General features: G+C 44.9%; 1 protein-coding gene across 2 annotated transcripts in view; it reads left to right on the top strand.

Moving 5' to 3' along the window:
- The first annotated feature begins 313 nt into the window (after positions 1 to 313).
- The window catches only part of Pamr1 (peptidase domain containing associated with muscle regeneration 1), a 77543-nt gene continuing 60426 nt past the window's right edge, over positions 314 to 17430 (top strand). For both annotated transcript variants that reach the window (XM_046454853.2, XM_046454847.2), the window contains exon 1: positions 314 to 540. In XM_046454853.2, coding sequence (XP_046310809.1) covers positions 468 to 540 — 73 coding nt within the window. In that variant the 5' untranslated portion in view covers positions 314 to 467. The remainder of the gene's footprint in view (positions 541 to 17430) is intronic.

Genomic DNA, 17430 nt, shown 5'->3' with positions numbered 1-17430 from the left:
CCACGTGTGCCGTGAGGGCAGCCGCAGCCAACCCGCGTGCCAGGCGTCCACGGCGGCGGGGCAGTGGGGTGAGAAACCACCCCTGCCTCACCTGAGTGGCCCCGCCTACCTGGATACCGGTCCAGGTGCTGCGGGCCCGCACCCTCCACCCAGGTGCGGGATATCTGGAGCCCAGAGGACCCGCAGCGTCCCCGCCCGCCCCTGTCCCCGGCCTCGGGGCACCGCCACACCTTCCCGGGCTCCGCAAGGGTTAAGGCAGCGGAGAGCCGAGGTTTGGGCTGACGTCGCTCTGGCTGAAGGTGGTTTCCCTGGGATGAGGATGGGAGAGCCCGGCGGCGAGCTGAAACCCGAGCTGCCGCTCAGCTGGGGCTTGGGGAGGTCCCTGGAAGAGCCGCCAGCCCGCCGGCCTCCCGCGTCCCTCCTCTTGCTCCCCCGCAGTCGCTGGGCTCGGCACCACCGCGGGAAAGATGGAGCTGGACCGGTGGACGCAGCTGGGACTCACGTTCCTGCAGCTCCTTCTCATCTCGTCTTTGCCAAGAGGTACTGTCACCCATAGGGTCCTGGATGCCTCGAGAAGGGGGCATTTCCCTCCAGGGGGCTGACCCGGAGCAGGACCGGGAGTCTGGGCGGGGACTTTTTCTCTGGTGATAATCTCGGGGCTTTATTGGTGTCCCTGGAGAGTCTGTTGCCTTCGCTTAGAAGGGGATACAGTTTTGTCATCCGTAATTGTGGGACTGGACTGCCTCAGGAAGGGGGACGAGCTCCAGTATGATTTGCCCATTTTTAGTTTATCTGCTTTAAAGCATGAAATTACCTTGGGGAATCAATTCAGAGTGAGTTGCAAGCTTTGATTTGCAAAAGCAAAGTTTCCCCTGGAAAGAGCTCCCGCAGAGGTGAGCTGGAAAGAGAGGGGAATAAAGAGCAGGGCTTGCCTGGGTGTTCCTCTTGGTGAATCTTGCTTAATGCTGTCTGACAACAATGTATCTGAACAGAATTCCAACACAAGAGATTTCTTCATCCAGCATAGACACACTTTCTGATAAGAAAGAGAAAGGAGAGAAAGAAAGCTGGGGTTAAAAGTGCAAGCTGTTTCTGGGGATGTTTGTTTTGAAGGAATTTTGGTTTCTTTGTTTTTCACATGCCATTTTTCTGAGCCACAATTCCCAGGTCAAATGGGCTTCCAGGACAAGTGAGGTTGGGACATGACTCAGAGCTCCTGGAAGCCTGTTGACCTAGCAAAGGACAAAAGCCAGGGAGTGGAGGGTCTTCTAATGGCTTGCTGCCAGGCAGGGAAGCAGGGGCTTCTTAGGAGCTTCTGTCCTTATATGGCTCCAGGGATGAGGTGTCACATCAGGTGTGACTTAATGAGGTCAAGGCTTGAGATGTACAGATGTGACAAAATAGGGCAGCTTTGTGCAGGAGCAGGTATTGTGAACCTGGCTGCCTGTTCCCTGTGCTCCATCTCTGCAGGTGGCCCGAGTCCCAGACAGGATAAGTGGGGTGGTGAGGATGCTGAGTGCTATGGTCTGCTGTAGGGAGGGGGACACAGCCTAAGAAACATCCCTCATTATCAACAAAAAGCCTCTCCCCCACTTGGGCTGATCCTTTTCATTTACTTTGAGCCAGCCTGCCCCCAGGTAAATCTTCCTTAGTGATGTATCATCAAAATGGTGAGAGTGTTTCATTTGGATTTTACCTCCAAACTATCTGGAGCAGCCCAAAGACTAATGAAGGAAGGAGGAGACCTTCAACAGTAGCTGATAACCCATAAGCCTAAACACTTGACCAGGGGTAAGTTGAGGACTCCTCCCTCCTCCATCTCCAAACTTCCAGGCTGTGGTAGCCTGGAAGTAGTTAGACCAACTCCAGAGGACCCTGGTTCTTGTCTGAGTGCCAGGGCTTGGTGGATGAGATTGCTCATTAAACAAACAAACAAACAAACAAAACAAAACAAAGCTCAGCTGCCCACGATCTGAAAAACCCATTTCTTACTGACCTGAGAATCTCTTTTACCTTTTGCTATGGAGAAGCATTGGGGAGGGTGTGTGATTTGTTGTCAGCCAAGCTGTTGATGGAACCGGAGAACTGTTCCATGTGTTTAACAAGGGTATTTCAGTTGTCAAATGTTCACATTTGGAGGGAAGGCAGAGGAATAGAGTGGAGAAGGAAAATATTTCTTCATGTAGTGAACGAGTCCACTCCCTGCTGGAATTTTGAATCTGGCCCCTGACAAGAAAAGCTTGGAAGCGTATTTGTTCTAATTCCTTTGCTAAAAAGAGTGTCGGATAAAACGTAAACATCCACTGGGATGGGATGGGTGATTGTTGTTGCTCATGAGCATGTGATACATGTTGGAGGATGAGAATCCAGACACTGGGCCAAGTGATAAACCTAACATAAACAGCATGTGAGAAGGGAAACCCAACTCCAGTGACTTCACCAACAGCAGTAGCTCTGCCAGAGTGACTCTGCCTAAGAGGAAAACCTCATTTAAAATATGGGTCTCTTGGGAAATGAAACCTTAATATGGATAACTTCACAAGTGTTACTTCCAACAGACATTAGCTTGTGGGGAATGAACACAAACATCAGTGGGGGAGATAATTTGAAGCGCAGATATTCAGTGGGTAGGAACAGTCAGCTGAGAAGGGGAATGTGGAGAGGAAGCTAGGGAGAAGGAGTGGTAAGAAAAAATGAGATGTTAGTCTATAATGGGATGTGTTAGCACATTCCAGGGTCAGAGCTAGGAAAACTGGGCCTTCTTGGCAGGGGTGGATTTTTGTAGGGACCAGGAAGAGGGTGTTCACCCCAATATACTCTGAAAGTTTCTGGCATCCCAAAAGGAAAATACTTTTGTGGTGGGATCATAGATTTTTGGAGCTGAGAGTGACTTTAGTGGTCAGTTTAGTTTGGGTCCTTTGTTTCCAAAGACAAGGAGACTGGACATCTAGCTGACATCTAGTGACATTTATGATCCAAAGGCTTTAGTGCATTAATTATGAGATTCCCCCACTTGATAAAGTAAGGTATTATTGCCATCCCTGCTTTACAGATGAAGTTCAAAGAGGCTCTGTGATTGGTTCAAGGATACACAAGCATGATTCTTCAAAAAATTAAACCTAGAATTGCCATTTGATCTAGTGATTCCACTTCTGGGCATATACACAAAAGAATTGAAAGCAGAGACTTGAACAGATATTTGCAAACTGATGGTCCTAGTATATTACTCCCCAAAGTCAAAAGATGGAAACAACCCAATGTTGGTTGGTGGATAAATAAAATGTGCTATAGGCATAAAATAAGATATCATTCATGTTTAAAAATGAAGGAAACTTTGATACATAGTATAACATGGCTGAACCTTGAGAATAATATACTATATGAAAGAAATCAGACACAAAAAAGACAAACATCACGTGATTCCATTTATGTGAGGCACCTAGAATAGTCAAATTCATAGAGACAGTGGGATGGGAGTTGTCAGGGGCAGTGGAGAAGAAGGAATAGATGTTATTGTGCAGAATTTCAGATGTAAAAATTCTAGAGATAGATATGGGTGACCATTGTACAACTGTGTAAATGTATTTTTAAAAAATTTATTTTAGTTGGGTGTAATACCTTCGTTTCATTTATTTATTTTTATGTAGAGCTGAGGACGGAACCCAGTGCCTCACATAGGCTTGGCAAGCACTCTACCCACTGACCTCAACCTCAGCCCCTGTGTGAATGTATTTAAGGCTACTAAACTATGTATATAAACTATATATATAAACATAGTTGGAAAGATGGTTTTATGTTATATACATGTTGCCACAAAAAAAAATTAAAGTCTACGTAAGCAGATTAGGGGAGCCTATGGTGAACCCCACTGTCCAGTGTCTGAGCCCAAGTTTGCCTGTTAGCTGATTGACTTACACTCACACATTTAGCATGTGGGTAGATGGTGCTTATGCACATCTAACCTTGACAAAGTTCCAGGACACACAGGAAGCAGGGGAAAAGCCCTTGCTAGCTCCTGTTGCTCTGTCTTGGCTTACTGTGGCAAAGAGGAATGTTTCAGAGCTGAGAACTGCGAACTGGCAAGCTTCAGGTCACATGGCCTGCAGAAGTGTTTAGCAGGACACCGTGCTTAGAAATGTGTGAACCCTTGATATAAGGAGAGTAACTAAGAACAGAGTAGGGAGGAAGAGCAGGAGAAGAAGATTAACATTAAACAGGGATGAGAGGTGGGAGGGAAAGGGAGAGAGAAGGGAAATTGCATGGAAATGGAAGGAGACCCTCAGGGTTATACAAAATTACATACAAGAGGAAGTGAGGGGAAAGGGAAAAATAATACAAGAAATGAATGACAGTAGAGGGGGTAGACAGAGAGAAGAGGGGAGGGGAGGGGAGGGGAGGGGGATAGTAGAGGATAGGAAAGGCAGCAGAATACAACAGACACTAGTATGGCAATATGTAAATCAATGGATGTGTAACTGATGTGATTCTGCAATTTGTATACGGGGTAAAAATGGGAGTTCATAACCCACTTGAATCAAAGTGTGAAATATGATATATCAAGAACTATGTAATGTTTTGAACAGCCAACAATAAAAATTAAAAAAAAAAAAGAAATGTGTGAACCTGAATGCCTTGAGGGAGGTTGGATCCTCTCTATGGCCTAACACTCATCTGCTAGTCTCCACTGGCACTTAAGTTTATGACCTCCATTCCTGAGAGGAACGGGGTGGAAGGCCGCATGCTAAATGGAGACATCGTGCAAGTGAATAAAACTGCTTAGGAATAATTGACCAACAGGACTTTTTAAAGCATCTTCTACAGGAGATTTTTATAAGACCGGAATATATTTGAACTTGTGTGTTTCGTGAAATGTAATCTCAGCTCTCTCTGTGACCTCCTATTCAATGCTTTATTCTCATGAATGACTATCAGTGTGACCTTTTGGTGGAAACTGAGGACAAAGCTGGGTGCTATAACTGGGCTTCATAAACTATGAGTCAAGCACTTTTGGACATGGAAGCCCAGAAGCAAAGGTGTCTTAGAGTACGTAAGTCCTTTGGAAATACCCAGAAGTCCTGGGGAGGTCTTTGGAATGTCACTGGCACAGAATGTGGGTTTGATCTAATCTTCCCTACATCTGGGTTGCACTGAGGAGTTAGAACTGGCCGAGATAATAATGTCTGGGAGACCTAATGACTGGCCTTGAGTCAGAAAATGATTTCCATCTGCCTCAGTGAGGGTGAACAATCCTGATACAGTAGAAAACTTCTCCCCTGATACCAACTCTAGAAATGGCAGTTGATTTGAGGCATGTGCACATTGGGGAAACTGTCATTTCCATGATAAATGAGGGAAGGTGTGCACCTCCCTTGTCCTCCAAGGGAGAGGGGCGAGCAAGGGAACTGTCAACCTCACCATATGGATATTTGAAAGTCACAAGCCCCTCCCTTTTTATTTTAATTTAAAGAGGAGAGAAATACTGTGTTTATACTTTCCAGTTCCTGAATTCCAGGGCAGAGGACCCAGAAGCCAGCTGGAACATTGAATGCTACCAGATCAGTGGCAGAACGTCTACCAGATTCCAAGCCTGGTCTATGTTTAAGGAAATCTGTTTGTCAGCCTTCACAAGATGTAGGCCAAAACCATACGTTTAGAACAGAGAGAAAGAAGTAAAAAAATGCAGGACAGATCAGGTTTCGTAACTGTGAACAAAATGACTCAAAGAAGGCAGGGGATTAAGAGTTGGCTGGAGATGGGCCACTCTCTGAGGAACTGAGACTTTCTGCCTTCTCCCCAGGTTTATTTCTTATATTTTTTTTATGTTACAATTACATGTGTGGCCCAGACTCAGTGCCCATGTGGGTTGAGAGGGACGTAGGTAGGGGTCGCACATCAAATTCTTCACGTCCATGATAGAAATTCCAAAGGTAGAAGCACACCTTAATGATCTAATCCCAAGACTGGTTACAAAGATAGTTAGTTGATGGAATTGTGATAAGTGCCAAGCATTCTTCTATATGCCTTACATGCAATTACTTATAGATCTAGGAGGTAAGTACTGTTATCATGAGCTCCAGGTCACACACAAAAGCACTTAGGCAAAGATTCAGTACTTATCAGGTCACATGCCAGATGTTTGTGTTTTAAGTCCAGGCAGCCTGACTCCATAAGACATGTCCTGATACTCTGTACAATACTGCCACAGTAAGTGGCTGGACCAATTGTGGCAGATATGCCGGCTGTATTTTGGCTAAATATGACCTCAGTATAAGTAGAAAAGTTTGATTATCTCTTTGACATTCCAGGTGCTCAGATTGGCCTATGTAAGGTTATGTTTGCCATTATGGGGGGGCGGGTGCTGGTTGATGCCCAGAAGGAACAGAAACAGTAGCCCTAGTGGGGCCATGTGGAGCTTAACAGGAGACATTCGCTTGAGAAAACCAAGGTGCTAAGCAGACCCCAAATCCAACCAGTCTCTGGGATAACTGTCCAGTATCATACATCTCACTTTGATTAAACTCTGGACAAAGAAAGTTCTTTGTCCTATGGTCAACTTTTATAATCCAAGTCACGTGTCCGTTTGCATAGGAACAGAATTAAGGATGAGACATATTTGAAGTCTGGCCATGACACTACGTATCACTGCTCCTTTATGGATTTGTTCTGTCAAGTTCATCAATGTGTGCACTTTTAAGCCATGGGATTGCGGGGAACAGGTCTGGAATGAATAAGAGAAAACTCTCCCCTTCCTTCTTTTTTTGGCATATTGATGGATATTGCAGAGAACCGACTTGGTCTCCCTTCATTAGTACTAGGATGGGTTTTAACCAATTCATTTCAACCTTGAATGAGGACCTAGTATCTGCAGATACCAATGACCTGGGTCTTATATCAAGTAGGTAAGATCAGTGCCACCCTTGGCTGAGTGGTGAGTGAAGATGCCTCTTTTTGCCACCCTTTGGCCTCTGGAGTTGGCTCAATGCCTCAGTTCCTGCAGGCTTGGAGTTTTGATCACCGCCTCTCTGAGGTTCTGGCTGTCTCAGTGTTGAGTTAGTGGTTTGGCAGCCTGCATCTGGGTAAGTAGCAGTCTGGTCAGTTGGTTTGGTGATTGGAAAACCAGGACGGCTGCTGTCAGAACACAGTGAGGAACACATACTGCCAAGTTGAGCTCATGGGGAGATTGCAATTTTCCTCATAAGCTGAAATCACATTTGGTTAAAAAAAAAAATCACAGCCATTTTAGCACCAAAACTCTGAATGGTGGGATGCATGTGTGTGTGTGTGTGTGTGTTGGGGGGATGTTGGCTGCATTTACTTCAGATCAAATGAATTGTTTGGGGACTCTGACAAACTAAACTGTCAGTGTTTTTCAAACTCAGTTCCCCTTGCATGTACTTGAAAGGATTCCATTGCAAGTTATCAATAAGCCCCAGCATCATGGGGTCGCTCCTCAGGAGTTGACAATGATGGTGGAGAACACCTAAAGTGTCCTAGGACAAGTTTTCTGAGCTGAACTTTTAGTTGGAAACATCTGCTCCCATGTTTCCCAACATGCTCCTGGCTCACCTGGATGCTCCTGGCTCACCTGGATGCCCCAGAAGGGAAGATACTGCTGGTGATCAAGAGTATCTGATCTGGTCTGGTTTTCTGCCACTAGGGGGTGAACTGCTTGCTTCCAAATGGTGTTCAGCCTCCTTTAGGGCAAGCCTGGCTCCTGGGGAATCCAGTGGTAGAACAGAGTGGGTAGGTCCTGAGTCCTTGTGGAAATGAGCTACAAACTGCAGTAAACAAAAATATCCAGCAATAATGGACCTCAAGGTCTGCCCACACTGCACACTTGAGACTGAAAAGCCACAGCAAGAGAGGATGCTCACACGTCTCAGTCTTTGTCACACACAGGTAGCCTTCACCTTGGCTTCACATGCCTCCCAAGTCCATGTCCAGGTATCTACGCAGCAGTATTTATCAAGCACCTGTCAGGTGCTCCTCTTGTTTCCAGGGACTGCACTGCCTTGGTGAAAAGAAGACAAAGTCCTTTTCCTTAAGCCCCTGCAATCAATTGAGAGAACTTAAGGCCCAGCCTGGCATCTCCCTCCCAAAGTGGGCCTTGAGGATTGCTAATCCTGGGAGATTTTAATCAAAAACAAACAGAAAACAGGATGTAATGATGAAATAAGTCTGGGAGATGTGGAGATTGACTATACACAAAGCATATATAGATCTGCAAAGTCCTGCAATAAAGAAAGCTGTAATTAGCATTTTACAAAGATATTTGATCACAGAGTCTTTCTTTTTCCTTTTCTTTCCTTCTTTTTTTACATAAGACTTTGTACTTTCTAGTGGAATTAGTGCTCCATGGAACAAGGTTTTACAAACTCTTGTCTCTTGCTCTGAATAAAGCATTGAAGAATACCTCAAAGACACAGGATTGGATAAGAAGGGCATTTGGGAATCTGCAAAACATGAGCTTCTCTTCAGACATTTGCTGAGAGATGGGCAGGAAGTCTGCTGTCCTTGTCATTCAGTACTCGCTAAGATATTGGAAAGACCCTAGAGACGATGGCTCATCCCTGTTGCTGTGCACGTGCAAGCCCTCAACAGCACTGACCTGCGTGTGTCATTGAGAAGACTCATTTCCTGTTTTCAAGTTGCTTATAGTAACATGATTGTCCTGGGACCATTGGGCAGATGAAATTGTGACCGATAAAGTGTGCTCATGGTGACATGGCCATTCTAAGGCAAGAGCTGTGCCCTGACTTCCCAATTAGATATATCCTCTCTTCGAAAATGAGGACAATATTTGATCATCCTTCTAATCCCTGGGGACACTGAGTCCAAGGTCCTTTATCACCAACTAACCCCCTCCCCCTACACACACAGGCTTGTCTCTAATCTCATGTTATTTATTCTGTCAGTTCTGGTGTAGCTCAGTCACCACGACCCTGATTTGCACAACCTAGAAATGGTCTGTATCGCATAGAGGTGTGCATGAGTTTAAGTCGAGGGCTGGGGATGCAGCTTGGTGGCAAACTGCTTGTGTAGCATGCATGAGGCCCTGGGTTCAATTCCTAGTGCTGAAAAAAAAGAGTTGTTCAGTGAGCCCTTGTTTGCTCTCTCTGGGACCCGCTTTCTTCCTGCCTTTACTAATATCATTCCATTGTCACACATCACAGTTTCTCTCTTGGCCATCGCATTTGGCCTGCCTTGTGTCTCTGTCCAGTCTTATTTCAGATAGAATGAGTACAGTGACCGTGAGTGAAGAATAAAACCAGCAGTTTCTATGAAGGACGTTCTGACTATGTAGAATATGGGAACCCAAGATCTTCTCTGCAAAGATTCAGCCCTACTTTCCCTATGTGTGGGATCTGTCTTGGATGTGATCTCTTGGTATGGATGTAATCGTGTTTACATGTGCAGGAGAATACAGGTGCACATTCGAACGTGTACATATTGGGCGTATGTATGAATGTGTGTGTGCATGGGGTATAGAGGACTGGGACAGGCCAGGGTTTGAATCCTACCTGTCTTTTGTGGAGAGTTTTCTCTGGCAAATTGATTGACCTCTCTAATGTAGCCTTATCACATTCCAATCTGCAGGCTGAGTCGATTCGTGTTTACATCACAGGTTTATTGAAGGCACTAAATGAGGCAATTCATTTAGAATACTTAGCTTGATGGAAAGGGAGTATTCAGGAAATTAAAGTCTCCTACTCTCCTTCCTTCTTCTGTTTTTTCCTACGAGCACGTTTCACGAGGAATTTGAGCAGCAGCATTACTGGGAGTTTCATCCACAGGAGAATGGACTTGACCTTGAGGCTTACTTCATCAGTCCAGGGTCCCATCCTATCGACAACCCTCAAGATTCACCTTGTGCTTATCCCTCAAGGCTTACTCCCTTCCCTTGGTTACGTCATTCATCCGCCTTCCAGCCTTAGAGGAAATGCTTTCCACCTGCTGTGTTTGAGATAGGGCTGGTGGCAGGCTTTTGCAGTCTCCCGTGGGACAGTGGAGGTGATCTGGGACAGTAAAGTTGCAGCCTGAACACTGAGGCCCACTTAAAAGCCTGCAGAGGAGAATGTTGTTAATGATGGTGCCCTTGTGCTTCAAGGGTGGAGCCAGCAGAAATCTTTGTGAAAGGAAGTTCCCCTTCATCCTGACCTAGCCTGCAGAGCTGGGGGAGGTAATAGTGGGGAAGACTCGCCTGCCCTAAGATGCCACCAGTCCAGGGATTAGGGACCCAACGGACATATCATTGCAAGTGCATAGCCCTTGCTGAGCATTCCTTCACACTTGACATCTGTTGTGGCCAGCTGCCTTCAGGAGAAGGAGAATCTGGTTTCTGCTTGGCATCAGTGGATCTGGATGTGAAAGCAGTGCTAACTCTGGAAGCTCTTGGCAGAAGTCGTCTCTGGTAGACTCAGGCCACAGTGAAGCCTTATGTACTCTGACTCAGAGGACATTCGAGTGTGGAAGACTGGGAACATGTGGGATGATCTGCAGACTGCCTGGGCCTGAGAACATCTAGGTTGGGTGTTTAATGTTAAGAGTGGTCTTATTTTAAGTGTAACCATTCTTTGTTTGGTGCAATGTTTGCTGGGTTCTCTTGTCACGTACGTGGAGATGCATTATTCGATTATTTTCTCAGCAGCTAGTGCTGGTAAAAATAAGATCTATTAAGTTCATGTTCTCGTATTTGAAATAACTCACAAACAGCTGTTCTTCAAGGATTTTCAGTGCCACAGCTGTCAAAGAAAATAGCAACTGGGGGCTCCTCCATGACACTAGAGTTTGAGTTTTGTTCCCCTTGGCTACTGATGTGGTGTGTCTATTTCTGAAGAGAAGCAGCAGGAGGTGAGGTATGTCCTACTAAATGGTGTCAGAAGAGGAAGTGCTAAGGTTTGAGCCCCTCTTCCCCCAATTTTAAGTGTTGGAAACTTAATCCCCAAATGCATAGTCAGGTGGCAGTGGGACTTTGGAAGGTGATTGGCTCTGCCCTCATGAATGTATCCATCTATTCATGGATTAATTGATTGATGGGGTATGGAGAGAGCAACTTTGTTTTAAAGGTGAGTTCTCTTTGGCACACTTATTCTGTCCTACCTCGTGATGCCCTCCACCACATCATGCAGCAAGAAGGCTCAGATACTGAGCACCAAAAGCTTGCTCTTGAACTTCCCAGCCTCTAGAACCAGGAGCTCAATAAGTATCCATTCTTTATAAATTACCTGGTCTCAGGTATTTTGTTATAGCAACAGTAAACAGACTAAGATAGGATGGATTAAAGAAAAGAAATTAGAACCCCGAAGAACAAATGGGAAGAACCCAGAATTTCACCATAGCAACACAAACAGCCTACCTGAAAATTCTCTGGATATATGGGCCACTGAGGACACATTATTGCTCATCCCCCCCCCCTTTTTTTTTAGCCATCTGCATCTTAGCCAAAGATGTGATTTAAAAGAAAAAAAAAATCTGATGAGAATAATGGTCTCTGCTGAAAATAATGCCTGACAAACAGGGAGTCTTTCTTCCAAAGACCTTTATGGTTATTGTCATCTTCAAATGCAGCAGCAGCAATGATCTTATCACTGTGTCTCCTTCCTCTTGAGGTTTTGGGGAAATACCGTGTCAAGGTGTCTTGTCTAGGGTTCTCTGGAAGCATCAGAGAGGGACGGATTCCCATGTGGGTCCAGAGTATAGCCCAGAAGGTCAGAGTACCTTTCAGAGCCGCTAAGAGGGCAGCGAGTTATTAAGTGGGAAGGGAGAACCAAGCAAAGCCCAGCTTCCCAGGGCCGGGAGGGCGGCTGACTTAAGCTGCAGGACAGGACTGTGCTCCTCAAAGGAGGATGCTTGCTCAGAAGGCAGAGACTTAGCCTCCAGCAGCAGGGATTCTAAGGGAATAGGCTCATTAACAAGCATCTCAGGTGGTTTCCATACAGGTGGTGATCTAGAGGAGAACATGGGCTTCTGATGTACACAGTTTCAGCTCGACCACTTACTGTGCAAATTGATCAAGATATTGACCTTTCCGTGCCTCAGTTACAGAATGCACATTCCTAATGCCATTGTGAATTAAAACACCACCACCACCACCACCACGTTGGAACGTATGGGAAACACTCGGCGTGGTGCCACTCAGAGCAAGCTCCCAGGGTGTTTATGGATGTTGTTGCCAATTAGAATTACCAGTGATATTCCTGAGAACAAGGCCAGGATGATGGTTAATGCTCTGATTGTGGAAACAGATGGCCTCAATTTGATTCCTGTCTCTACAATTTACTACCTGTGCAGTCTTGGGCATATTCCTTACCCTCTCTGTACCTCAGTTTCCTCATCTATAAAATAGAGGCAGGAATTGTCCCTATACTATCAGATCATTGTAAGCTCTTGGGTTCCATGGAGAAGTACAACTCTAGAGAAGTACCATCAGTGCCCACATTTCCCAAATGAGGAACCTGAGACAAAGAAATTCGGTGGCTCATCCAAAGTCACATGGTTACTGCTGGAGCCAGGGTTCAAATTCAGGGAATCTGATGCTCAAATATTTTTATTTCGTGGGTGCCACTTTCTTCTTACAAGTCGGAAGTGTGAACCCTGGTACATGATACAAGTGCCCTTCCTTGCATTGGTAAGAACAAGGCTTTTGCCCCAGTAAGAGCTGGGTTCTGATCGTTCTTCTTTTACCCGAAAGCTGTGTGACCTGGATTCATTTGTTTTACTCTGTTTCCTCATTAATTAAATGAAGAAAATAATAACCCACTTCCAACTGGTTGTGAGGATCCAATGAGCTGGACACCAATACGGTTGGGACTCAGAGACAGCCCTCGGAGACGGAGGTGGGATCAGAGAGCAGAGGCGCGTGACGCAGAGTCACCCCGCGCAGTGTGCTTGGTAAAGGAGGAAGGAGAAAGGAAGTCACAAATCTATTTTTGTTCCCCTTGCCATCCTCTTTGTACAGGATGTTTAACACCAGATATTTAAGGAATCCAATGACAGTCCTGGTGTCTAAAGTGGGGTGACAAGGTCTTTGCTTTCTAGTTGTCATTATTTTGCTAAAATAATAATTGGCAAGACTGAGATCACCCAGGGGTGAGAACCAGCCAGGCTGGGGCTGAGGGTCTCTTGGTGACAGGATGGCTCTCAAAGGCTCAGTGGGGAGGATGGAGGATGGGCCCCCAGTAAGCATGCCATCACCTCTGACTCAAGTCTTTTTTGTGTGTGTGTCCTGGGCTTTGTGTGTTCATTAGTCCTTCGAGCTGGTGGTCAGACCCTCCAGCAGTGAGGACCGCTGTATGCTGTTGGAGATCAATACAGTGAGTTCAGATGGCTCAGGAGGAGGGGCGGGGGGAGCAGGGATGAGTGAGGAGCTCAAGCTGCCTAATTATATATCCCTCTGATTCTTGCCTCTTTTTTTTTCTCTCCCTCTGGTCTCAGAAGACTTATAAAATGCAAGATAGTTTAAAAAAGAAAAAAAATCCCTCAGTAGAAATTCTAATTAAATGAGGTTAAGTGGGAGGGCTGTGGGGTTTTGGGTGGATTCAAAAGCAGAGTCTAACATCAAGGAAGAGGATCTGGTACATGATACAAGGGCCCTTCTTTGCCACCTTCTGGGGTGGTCTTGACTTGGGCCTTTGCTCTGGCAAGTGATGTTTCGATCAGGTATGGAACAGGCTGCCCCTTGTTCTCATAGAGAATCCCGAGTCTTCCAGCTGGACACTACTGGCCATCACGGCAGTATGTTTCTTAATATATAATATTGAAGACCTTGGGCTTGGAGACCATGCTAAGGGGCACAGAGGCACCTCCTGCCCCTGCCTCGGTGAGCCCCCTGTTGGAGGCACTGTCCCTCCATCCTCTGAACAATTGAAACAGACCAGGGCCAGAGAGCCTTGAAGTGAACTGCCTGCATGTCCCTGGGTGGTTAAACTATGTGCAAAATAATGACAGTGACGGCAAATACGACAGTCAACCTTCTTTCTCTCCCTCGTTCATTCATTCTTCAAGTACATGAAACCCGTGCCCATTCGTTGGCATGTCTCCTTGACTTGGTATTCTCATTGATAAGACTGGGCTAAGAGGTTAAGTGATTTACATTTTTTTTCAAAGTGAATTCTGGAAGAACCAGGACTGGACTGATGTAACTGGATTCCCAGTTCTGGATAGAGAGATACCAGGATGGCTGCTCCTGAGCATGGAAGTCAGGGCTTGGGTGAAGCTTATGGTGCCCCAAATGCTCTCGATTATTTGCTTACCCTGATTTAAAAAATAAAATAAGTGGGAGAGGGGAGTTTAGGGGAGCCCTCGCATGTACAGGGTAATTATATAGCAATTTAGAATGACTGACTTTTGCCGGGCACAATAGTGCACACCTGTAATCCCAGTGGCTCGGGAGGCGGAGACAGGAGGATCTCGAGTTCAAAGCCAGCCTCAGCAAAAGTGAGGTGCTAAGCTACTCCGTGAGACCCTGTTTCTAAATAAAATACAAAATAGGGCTGGGGATGTGGCTCAGTGGCTGAGTGCCCCTGAGTTCAATCCCTGGTACCCAATCCTCTCTGCAAAAAAAGAAAAAAAAAAGACTTTTGAAAACCTTTCCAATTCAAGAGAAAATAACCTATGATGAAAGTGAAGGGGGAAGAAAAGCACAATTTCTAAAACAAAACATGTTACCAATTTTGAGAGGCTGGAAGACTCTGGGTTGACACATCCATTGATACTCACAGATAAATATTATGTCCACTGGAAACAGAAGACTTGAGGTTAGATGCTAAAATGCTATTTTTGTGAATACTTTTTATTCCCTTATTTATGCTTTTCTTCATTTTCCAAAGCTTTCAAAAATAACTCTTTTTTTTTTAAAATTCTTTCTTCACCTCCTCCTCCTCCTTTATCTCTCGCTTTTCCTCCTCCTCCTCCTCAAAAAGTGCATTGCTTTGGTTGGGTAAGAGGCACAGGCAGAACACACAGGATTTCTGAGGCAGTGAATGTACTCTGTGTGATACTGTAATGGTGGACACGTGCCACATACCCGTGTCCAATCCCACAGAATGTGCACCTCTGGGGTTGAAGCCTAATAGCTGTGACCTTGGGGTGAAAACTTTGTGTGGCTCCAGGTTCATCAATGGTAACAACCACACCACTGTGGAGGGGGCTGCTGGTAACGGAGGAGGTTGCCCATGGATGGGGACAGAGCGTGTATTGGAAGTCTCTCTGCCTTCCACTTAATTTTGTTACAAACCTAAAATGGCTCTGCTAGTGAGGTCTTAGAGTGTTTGATAAAGAAGAAATACATATTTTATCCAATGGAGAAGTCGGCAAGGAATCGACTGTGCGGCACCCAGCACTCCCTCCGTAAGCTTGATTTTGCTACATGATCACAGCCTGTGCTTCATCGCCCAGTGCCTCAGTTTATCCTAGGGTGAGGTTCATGGGCTTTTGTGTTTCATTTATGCTCGTTTTACTGGAAGCACTGACAGTAGAAGGCTCACCAGCAGCTTTTGTAAGGCTGTTTTATTTTTATTTTTTAATTGATTTTATTTTTTAAATACATGACATCAGAATGCATTACAATTCTTATTACACATATACAGCACAATTTTTCATATCTGCTTGTATATATAGTATGTTCACACCAATTCGTGTCTTCATACATGTACTTTGGATAATGATGTCCATCACATTCCACCATCATTTCACCCCATACCCCTTCTCTTCTTCTCCCACCCCTCTGTCCTATCTAGAGTTTGTCTATTCCTCCCATGCTCCCCGTCCCTACCCCACTATGAATCAGCCTCCTTACATCAGAGAGAACATTCAGCATTTGTTTTTTTGGGATTGGTTAACTTCACTTAACATTATCTTCTCCAACTCCATCCATTTACCTGAAAATGCCATGATTTTATTCTCTTTTATTGCTGAGTAATATTCCATTGTGTATATATGCCACATTTTCTTTATCCATTATTCTACTGAAGGGCATCTGGGTTGGTTCCACAGTTTAGCTATTGTGAATTGTGCTGCTATAAACATCGATGCGGCTGTGTCCCTGTAGTATGCTGTGTTTCAGTCTGTAAGGCTGTTTTTAAATGTGGAAAGCAAAGCAAGTTTGCTTGGCTCCTGTGGCTGGCAGAACTGGAGGCTGGTCTAGCCTCTTCTCTGCCAGGAGCAAGCTTGTTCACCTCCCCACATCCCTGGAATTCTGGGGACCACTTTTTTTTCCCCTCAGAATTAATTCCCTCAAAAAGATTGGCATTTCTCTTTGCCTCCACTAAAAAAAAAAAAAAAAAAAAAGTCCAGCTCTTTCCTACTTAGCTCTTTTCCTCACTGGTAAAGTGAAGGGGTCTGAGTAAATGCTTTTAATGGGGAAGAAAATGTATTACCAACCTCATTGGATCATTTTGAAGATGAAATTGCACAAAGAATACAAAGTACTTTCTCTACTGAAACATTAAAGTGCTTTAGCATACATTTCAGAAAACATTCCATAACTTTTACAGCTGTTGTTGTTTCTCTCGGTCTTAGTTTCTGGAACTGGCCCTTAGCACCATATTGAAATTCCCTGAAATTTGTACAGCTGAAGCCAAATGGCCAACGTGCCCTTTCCACAAATGTAATTCTAATAAATGGTGGGGGGAAAAAAGTCCAGAATGTTGCTCTTGTCTGCTTATTGCATTTTAAAATCTCTTTAGCTTGTCAATTTGAAACATTTCTCATGGGGTATTTTATGTGTCTATTTATTTCTTACACGTCCGTTTTGGGGACACTTTCCTGTCAAGTTCAAGCTGGGGGAGTAGGAAGGGTGATGGGCTTGTCAGACCAGAGGGGAAAAGGCCAAGTCAAAAAATCATCAAAACCATCATCCTTCCCCATCATCACCACATTCCTGGAAGTGGTCTTATTTTTGCCAATGGATCAATTTCTTCCTGCAATTTTTATTTAAACCTCTCCAACCCTGTGATGTCAGAAGATTCGATGCTAATATCCTTTATGACTATTCATCATTCTCACAGCATCCTACACTTTCCCTACTTCAGTTTGTGATTTTGTATTTGTGGGGCCATTTAACAAATGTCTGTTCCTCTACTAAGCTGTGAACTCCAGGAGGTCAGGATTGGTGTTTGCCTCTCCATTGTATTCCAGCGTCCAGCCTCCTACCTGGGACACAGTGGATAGTAAATACTTGTGGAATGAAAGAATAAGTTCATCGGTTCACCCACATTTTTGGAGCTGTGTTCAGTGGAGGAAATGAGGAACAGAATGTCTAGATGGCTTCTGTGGGTCAGTCTTTCTTTTGAGAACACAGTTAGTGTTAGTATCTTATTGATGCTGTAACAAGTTGACCACAAATGTAGTGACTTAAGAGCATACATTGATTCCCTTCTAGTTCTTCTAGTTCTAGAGGTCAGAAGTCAGATATGAGTTCTACTAGGCCAG

Source organism: Marmota monax, unplaced genomic scaffold, assembly GCF_021218885.2.
Source record: "Marmota monax isolate L192 unplaced genomic scaffold, Marmota_monax_Labrador192_F-V1.1 WCK01_AAM20220418_F8-fsc00047, whole genome shotgun sequence".
NCBI lineage: Eukaryota > Metazoa > Chordata > Mammalia > Rodentia > Sciuridae > Marmota > Marmota monax.
The sequence above is the reverse complement of the archived record's forward strand: the minus strand, read 5'-3'. Positions and strand labels throughout refer to the sequence as shown.